Source organism: Hydra vulgaris, chromosome 14 (assembly GCF_038396675.1).
Source record: "Hydra vulgaris chromosome 14, alternate assembly HydraT2T_AEP".
Classification (NCBI taxonomy): Eukaryota; Metazoa; Cnidaria; class Hydrozoa; order Anthoathecata; family Hydridae; genus Hydra; species Hydra vulgaris.
In genome coordinates this window covers 2,115,001-2,124,183 of record NC_088933.1, presented here as the reverse complement: position 1 = coordinate 2,124,183, position 9,183 = coordinate 2,115,001, and the positions used below count along the sequence as shown (strand labels likewise).

General features: G+C 30.4%; 2 protein-coding genes across 2 annotated transcripts in view; both read left to right on the top strand.

Moving 5' to 3' along the window:
* Positions 1 to 1,848: 1,848 nt before the first annotated feature.
* Positions 1,849 to 7,501, top strand: LOC136091193 (uncharacterized). Its single transcript, XM_065818220.1, has 3 exons — positions 1,849 to 6,252; positions 6,352 to 6,675; positions 6,839 to 7,501. The coding sequence occupies exons 1-3, from the start codon at positions 5,044 to 5,046 to the stop codon at positions 7,442 to 7,444; spliced, it is 2,139 nt and encodes a 712-aa protein (XP_065674292.1). The 5' UTR covers positions 1,849 to 5,043; the 3' UTR covers positions 7,445 to 7,501.
* Positions 7,485 to 9,183, top strand: part of LOC136091192 (uncharacterized) — a 2,389-nt gene continuing 690 nt past the window's right edge. The window contains exons 1-2 of the mRNA XM_065818219.1: positions 7,485 to 7,888; positions 8,012 to 9,183. The exon at positions 8,012 to 9,183 is cut by the window's right edge and continues 690 nt beyond it. Coding sequence (XP_065674291.1) covers positions 7,485 to 7,888; positions 8,012 to 9,183 — 1,576 coding nt within the window. The remainder of the gene's footprint in view (positions 7,889 to 8,011) is intronic.

Genomic DNA, 9,183 nt, shown 5'->3' with positions numbered 1-9,183 from the left:
TATTTTTTTTACCATTTAGAGACCTACGCTTGTGATAAAATATAATTATGACATCTTGCCCCTCTTATCATGACAACTTGCCCCGACTATGGGGTAAGTTGTCATACCATGGAGCTTTCTTTAGAAATAGTGGCATGTTATACTCAAATGGTCTGAAGCCTTCCAAAGTTTTTTAAATAACTGTAATGATAAATTTCTATATAAAATAGTTTTTATGAAAATTGACTAATTAGTTTTTGAAATATCTGGAAAAATATAAAAAGTATGACAACGTGCCCCGCTCTTCCCTACTATATACTTTTTATATTACGAAATGAAAATCAAACAGATATCTTTTGATTATTATTTTTATGCAATTTACTTTTACATTTACAATTTACAAATTATAAAACAACAATAAAATGAGTTAAATATTTAATTTCGTACCATTTTTTTAACTTTTTCGCTTTTTTGATATATTTATTTCCAACTATGACGTTTTTTCATTATTTTTATCTCAGGGTTTTTTTTCGCAAGTTAGTATGTACGGAAGCAATTTATATTTTAAATCACAGCATGATAAGTTTATGATATCATAATGATATCATTGAATGATTTTAAAAACATACTACTCGAACATATATGTTCTCTGACTATAGTCAGAGAAAACCGTACTGAGAGCTGTTCTGAGAGCATACTCTTCCTTATAGCTATTATATAAAATTAGATAAGAAAATAAGTTAACTTGGTAAAATTATGATATTGCTATGATATCTTAATGATGTCATTATTTGATATCATACCTTGAGAAATTATTTTATCATTCTGATATCGAATAGATCTCGCCAGTAGACTGGGAGAGAAAACTCTAACGTTTACGGTACTTTTTAATTTATAGATAAAATTCCAATAAAAAATTAAGTTAATTAACTAAAGTTGTGATACCACTATGTTATCATCCCAATGGGCACAGGACGTCCTTGGACGTCTAGAGAACGTCCCGTTTAGGTTCATTTGTTTAAGTCCAAAATGGTATGTCTTTGGGCATCCAAAGGCGTACCATTTTGGACTTGTCATATAAAATACACTTTATATTCTATATACTCATGATTCTTTCTTCTTTATTCTATCACAAAAATAATCTTTATCTGATTCTTAATACACATTGTTTTACAAAAGTAAAAGTGACATTTAACAACTTGAGTGTTTTATTTTTTTAAAAAATGCACAATTCTTAAATTGACTATAAGAATTTGAATTAAAGATGTGCTTTTTTTGCTTGTGGGTCTTTATTATTTTATATTTTTTGCTAAAATATTTAAAAAAATACTCAATGCTACAATGATAAAACGCGTATATTTGAAACAATGAAATGAATTTTATAAAAGTATATAATAACTATAAGTTTATTGCTATAAAAAATTTTTTGAAAATTTTTAGAAATTTTGAGCGAAAATTTCCGAAAATTTTCAACCCTATCATTTACTAATTTCAAAGTGCCTATTTTTAATTTAATTTTTTTACCACGATAAACAATTAAACGTTTTTTTTATGTTAGTAATGGTTTAATATATTTTATCAGGCGATAGAAATTTTAACCAATAAAACAAAAACAAGAAAATATTTTAAGTTGTTTTGGATCGCCCACCTTTGTATGAAATTAAAAACGTTAATCCTTTTTGATGTAATGATGTTAATTACAAAAAAGTTAAAAAAATTACAAAAGTAATTCCAAAAAAAAATTTAAATATTTGTTGGGTGGTCTAAATATCACATTAATATTAACAATGAAAGGTTTTATAATGGCATTTTTGAAAATGTAGCGTTTCCTTTAATTAACAAGCTTAGGGGTCGTCCTAGTACGTCCTTAGTACGTACACCAAAAATTTAAAAAAAACTTCACGCTCCCCTACCCCCTGGTGTCATGCGTACTTTTAAGTCCCTTCCTGAAAAGTACGTACGCTTTTGAAATACTCCCGTTCTCCACTTTTTTTTTTAATAAAATTTTTTTATATAAATTTAGATTATGTATAAATAAAGAAATATTTTTTAGTCTAAAGTTTAGATTAGAGCGTGCGCTTTTAAAGTTGATCATACCTGACCCTAAACCTAACCACTAACCCCTAATCCCCCCCTCCCTTCTCACCTTAATGCATGACATGATTTATGGACGACGCCTTGGTCGAGAGGTTAAACCTAGAGATTCCGGGGCGGAGTTCCGAGAGCATATCACAGTCAAGCCTTGTTTACTTTTTACTTTAAAAAAATTGTTGTAATGACGAATAAAATAAAAACAAAATTTACTTAGGGCGGACTTTTTTAAGCACCCCAGGGCCGTCCCGAACAAGGGTGTAGGGGTGTTCTCCGCCTCTTCCTCAAAGCTAGAAAAACATATACATTTCCTACCCCCCCCCCCCCCTCCTTCTCCATGAAAGATTTTTTTCGGGACAGTGTAGCGTTTTTAAGGTGGGCGTTAACCGAAATTTAAGAAAAGTATCAAAAAAATTTTACAAATGTATTTTTTAGGAGAAATGTCTGTACTTTTAAAAAACAAATACTTTTATATAGTTATAAAATATGATAAAACTTTTTCTAGAGAATTTCGGTAGTAAATGTGTTCGTTCTTAAAAAGAACTCCTTTTTAATTTATTTGTTATAACTAATCATGGCTTTAAAAAACGACTTTGAAACTCTTGCTTTTAATTTTTTTGAAACGAAATTTTCTTCATTACACGAAAACTCCGACCCAGATATTAATTATTTTCATGATACAAAAATCGAATGTTCTTACTATTATCCAAATGAATTAAAAGGAATTCTATTTAAGAATGTTAACAAGGAAAGCAACGCTCAAATTAGAATTCTACACGTAAATATCGGAAGCATTAATTGTAATTTTGAAAAGTTCCAAAATTTACTTAAGGAAACTTAATACTTTTTTAATATTATTTGCTTAACTGAAACTTGGGCTACCTCAAACGACACTAATAAAAATTCTAATTTTTATCTTTCTCATTTTGAAATGATTTCTCTTGAAAGGCAAATAAATAAGCGTGGTGGTGGAGTTCTAATTTACGTTCATGAAAATATTAGGCATTGCTGTAGAAATGATCTTTGCGTCTCTGACGGCGATGGAGAAATATTATCAATTGAGATTATTAATGAACGAACAAAAACCATTTTAATTAGCTGTTGTTATCGACCGCCAGATGGCGTGAGCGAGAACTTGAGCATGTTTTTACAGCAAAAAGTTATAGCGAAAGGTAACAACGAAAAGAAAAAAAACTTTCTAATTGGTGATTTTAATATGAATTGTTTTGACTACAATGACGATAACAAAGTTAAAAATTTTTATGATGCAATTTTTGAATCTGGAGCAATTCCTTTAATAAATCGTCCAACTAGAGTAACAAAAAATTCAGCAACCTTGCTGGATAATATTATTTTCACAGACTTTTTCAACAGTGATATAAAATTGGGCATCTTAAAAACAAATATTTCAGACCACTTTCCTATTTTTCTAACCATAAACACTGACCAACCACAACAAAAATTAAATAAAGTTATAAAAAAACGTTTTTTTAAACCATCAAATATTGAGTCTTTCAAAAATCAGGTCTCATTATTACATTGGAAACACTTAAATTCTAATGAAAACGCAAACAACCTTTATGAAAAATTCTTTGAAACATTCACCTCTATTTACGAATCTAATTTCCCAATTGTTACAGTTACATTAAAAACAAAGCACTTTAATAATCCCTGGATTGCCAAAGGATTCAAAAAATCATCGAAAACAAAACAAAAGCTATTTATTAAATATTTGAAAACAAAAACACCAGCTAGTGAAAACATTTACAAAGATTACAAAAATCTTTTCAAAAAAATTTAAAAAAAAACTTACTATTCAAAATTAATTAATAAAGTTAAAAATGACTCAAAAAGCACTTGGAAAGTATTAAAAGAAATTACTGGAAAACAAAAAACATGCTCAAGCTCTTTGCCACAAATGCTGAAAGTCGATAACAATAGCTTGTATGAACCACAAATAATAGCTCATGAATTCAATAAATATTTTACTGAAATTGGATCAACTCTGTCAAGAAAAATACCAAATACCCAAACCTCATTTTATGATTTTTTGGTAGGTGACTGTTGACAACCTACCTGTTGACAAAGATATTTGCTCTGAAGAATTATCTGCCGAACTATCATTTGATGAGTTTGAAAAAGTTTTCAAATCCTTAAAAAAAAATAAAGCACCTGGTGCAGATGAAATAAACGGGAATATTGTTATAGATTGCTACGAACAATTAAAAAATGTTCTTTTTAAAATTTTCAGAGCATCAATTCATCAAGGTATTTTTCCTGAACGTTTAAAACTTGCCAGGGTTATAGTCCGGTAGAATTTCACCAAAAAAGGGGTCAACCTAGAAAAAATTATTATAAAGACATGTTATATATCGTTGGAAAGCTTATTATTTCCTCTTTAAAATGGGTAATTGGTATTTTTTTTTATTTTAGGGAAAAAAAGTTATGACGTCACAAAGATTAGGAGTAAAATACGAAATTTTAAACGTTGCTGATAAATTTTAAGTATGCTGTACAATAAGTTGCGTTGTAACTATAATAACACTTATATTTAAATAATATAAAAGTGTTGAGTATATATATATTTTTTTTGTTACTAGAAACATGGCTTTCGGAGCCGCGGGGGCCACAGTCCCCCAAAGGACCTTTTTTGAATTTTGCAAGAGGAATTTTTTTGATTTTTTGTTTGTTTTTGTCAAATATTTTTGTTAAACTTTGTTTCTGTAAGTAAAAATGGGTAGAGGGAATAAAAATTCCTTGTTCTACATTTCGAATTTTAAAGTTATTAGAATGTAATATTCTTTTTGTATTCGAAATGTAATCGAATTTTTTTGGCAATATTTATCAAAAACTTTTTAATAAATTATTTATCTTAGTGTTTATAATTATGTAATGATTTGCTATTTTCAGATTTTAATATAAATTATCTGATCTTGTAAGTGATAATAAAACTAGTTCTGAAACTGAAAAATTATGGACTTAAAAAATGAATCCTCTGTATGTGCATTGTGTGGTAAAATGAAATTAGAAGGAGATTCGTTGAGCCAAGTGGGGGCAAGATTTGGAAGGAATGTTGATAACCAAGGAGCTCTTGGAAAATTAATTGAATGTGCTTTAAAATTGGATTTAAATGTATTGGTAAATGAACTGAATAAAAAACAAGAGACAGGAGAAAAGGTTTTTATTCACTCATCGTGTCGAACTAAATTAAGAAACCAATCAAAATCAATTAAACGATCACAAGCATCGATGGAAACTCCTATTGAAAGAAAACGTTCAACTCGATCAGAACAGATTTTATTTAATTTTAAAGAGCAATGTTTTTATTGTGGAAATATGTGCACACTTGACAGTCGCCATCCTGAGAGAAATAATTTCATAGAAGTAAGAACAAAATCATCAAAAATTTATCATGCAACTCTAGAATTATGCAACGAACGTAACGATTTTTTATCTAAAACAGTTGAAGCTAGACTTTTGAATATAAATGATCTTGTAGCTGTTGAAGCACGATATCACATCTATTGTCGTGCAAAATTTGAAAAACCTATTACTACATCAAGCTGTGGAAGACCAACATCAACAGAAAAGCTTACTGTCTTTAATGCAGCATGCATAAAACTTGAGGAAGATATTGATCTATACACAGTCTCTGAGTTTTACGAGATGATGCAAACATTAGGAGAAGAAATATATTCCCTTAAAATGACGCAAAATAAATTAAAAGAAAAATACGGAGATTCTATGCAATTAGTCTCGCGACAAGGTAAAAGTAATGTAATTATACTGGACAGATTTAGACATATATTATGCGAAAACTGGTACACCAGAAAAAAACACAATGCAGAGGACGAAAAAATCAGAGTTATAACTGCAGCAGCAAAATTATTGAGTGATTGTATAAAGAATTTTGACCATGATGTAAAAACGTATCCTTTAATAGAAGATGTAACTAACAATGAAAACACCTGCATACCCTTATTGCTGAAGGTGTTTATCAGAGAACTAATTCCTGTGCCATTAAAACAAACGTCAATTTCACAAGCATTGTTTTCTGCAGTGAGGCCACAATCAATAATGCCAATGCAGTTAGGAGTAGCCGTTACCGTTGATAATGTACTTTCTTCCAAGTGGCTAAATGTTCTACTTGCTAAACTGGGTTTTGCATCAAGTTACGACGAGGTTTGTTTATTAAGTGATAATTTTATTTGTATTTGTTTTTTAAAAAAATTTTTACACATAACAATATAGAATACAAGAAAAACTAAATTTATTTAACAGGTCATTCGTTACAAGCAGAACATAGTGAAACACGATAAAATTAACGATATACTTTGCCCTGAAGGTACAACATCTATTAAGTTTGTTGGGGATAACACAGATCATGATTTAGCAACAATTGATGGTAAAAATACGCATCACGGATTAGGTTCCATATCAATTGCAAATGGAAATTTTATTGAGAACTCAAATAAGAAAAGATTGCCTAGGGATAAAAAAGATTATTGGTCCAACATAAACTGTGACAACCAGATTACAATTTCTCAGTTTTACAGCTCTGACGTTCCGGTTTTATCTCAAATAAAATTTCAAGAATTTACAAAGGTATTTACTTGACTGGGGTTAAGAGGGATAGCGTTTCAAAAAATTAGTGTTTAAATTTCATGTACAGCTTTAAAATATAATAAAAACTTCTATAGATACAATTTATTTTGAGATTTTTGATGATATGAGACAATCATTAACTTTTAACTTTCTTTTATTTAAGGTTACTTTAAAGCCAAACCTTGTCGATATACTTTGGAACATGTCGCATATCTTTGAATTACAATGCCCAAGTTGGGCTGCCTACATGAGTCGTCAAGTTAATAATGTTCTTCCTATTTCTAAAGTATCCATGCTTCCAGTAATCAACTTACCGGCAACTGATTTTAATGCTTTATATTCTTTGTTAAGTTTCGTTGTAATACAATCAGAAAAGCTAAAACTTGGAATGCCATGTGTTACATTTGATCAACAGCTTTATGTGAAAGCCTATGAAATTGCGGCTTCAAAGAAAATGAAAGTTTTTATTAGAATTGGTGGATTTCATCAGCTAATGAGTTTTCTTGGAGCTATTGGAACATTGATGGAAAGAAGTGGATTAAAAACTGCTCTTGAAACTGTTTACGCTTCCGCTTCAGTCAACCACATGTTTTCTGGAAAAGCAATTTCTCGAAGTCTTCGAGGCCATATGTTTGCTGCATCTTCTATCTTATCTATATTGCTGGAGGAAGTTTGGGTTGAACTAAGCGATGAAGAAAAAACTAAAATTAAGTTAATGTACAGCTCAAATATGCATAACAAAAATGGCGACACTGACCTTGAAAAGTAGTTAATTCTATTATTTAAAAAAAAAAAAGCAAGAAGAATACATGGCAAAATCACGAACTGCAAAATTATGGCTAAACTATGTTCACTATATATTTATTGTACAAGAGTTTATTCGAGCGGAAAGAACTAGTAACTGGAACCTACATATTGCTACAACAAAATGTATGCTAAAACTACTTGCCTCAACAGGGCACAATAATTATACAAAATCATTACGTTTATATTTACAATCAGTGGATGAATTAGCATGCACTCACCCAGAAGTATATAAACAGTTCCTCAATGGAGAACATACAGTAAGGCGCACTTCAAAGAGTTGGTCTGGAATATGGACTGATTTATCAATAGAACAGATATTAATGAAATCGTTAAAGGGCAAAGGAGGAGTTGTTGGCAGAGGAATTACTGAAAATGTTTTACATGTTTGGACAAGTACAATGCATAGGTAAAAATAAAATTAAATATTTATTGTTTCGTTTACTTGGAATTTGCTAATAAAATAGATATTTCCAGCAAAAACTAAATGGGGCAAATATTTACAAATATAGAAATAATATTTTTTATCAAGGTGCGCTGAAATGACAGAAGCAATAAATTCATTAACCTCGCCAAGAAACTCAAGTAAAGAACACAAAGAACTTTGTGCGGGAAGGATTAGACGTGACTCTGAAGATTTTCAAAAAATTAAATCATGGTTTGATTCTCATAGCCCATTTGATGTAAGAGAACAACTTGAGGCTCTGGACTCAGGGCTTGTAGATGAGTTTAATCAGGTGACTTGTGATTGTTCGGAAAGCATTGGTGCATCAATACTGGCACAAATGAATGATATGACATACACAGAAGTATCCTTCAAAAGGAGTAATCAACTCAAAAATCTTCAAGGACTGTACTCAAATATTAAAGTCAACAATGAAAATATATCAGTTGATCCCTTGACATTGTTTTTGCGTTTATCAGTTATCGTTGAGAAAAAACCAGAAAAAGAAATTGAAGACTACTTTTACTATGAACTAACTTCGTTCCCTATGTCACTTTTTAAAGATGGTCTTATGCGCAGTGCTCAAAAACACAAGCTGAAAAATTACCTAACAAAGCCAGTTATATCTATGCCATTTGCTCCTTATTCTTTAAAAGTTGCCGATGGTGGCGCTCTTTTATACTGCTGCGATTGGAACAAGGGTGAAATATTTGACAATATTTTTGAAAAGTACATCCAATTTCTTAATTACCTTAAAGTTAGTGTAGTAGTATTCGATGGATATGAAAATTCTACAAAAGACGCTACGCGTATAAAGCGTGGATCTTTATCACAATTTGCAGTTGAAATACATAAAAGCAATCCTTGTCCGTCTGATAGAAGTAAATTTTTCTCTAACTACGCCAACAAAAAATCATTTATCCGAATTCTAGAAGTTAGATTAAGAGAAAGAGGTTTTACTGTGTATGTGTGTCATTCTGACGCAGATACTACAATCGTTAAAATTGCACTTAACTTTTCCAAAACAGAGCCCGTCACAATATTTGCTGATGACAGCGATATTCTTTGCCTCTTATTACACCACTGTAAATCAGTTGAATCTTTACACAAAATATATTTAACAAGTATGACAAAAAGAGTTGATTGCCAGCGTGAATGTTATGACATTGATCAGATTATTGGCAGTACAGCAGAACATGTCATTAACAATATTCTTTTTGCGCACGCATTTACAGGTTGTGATACAACATCAGCAATTC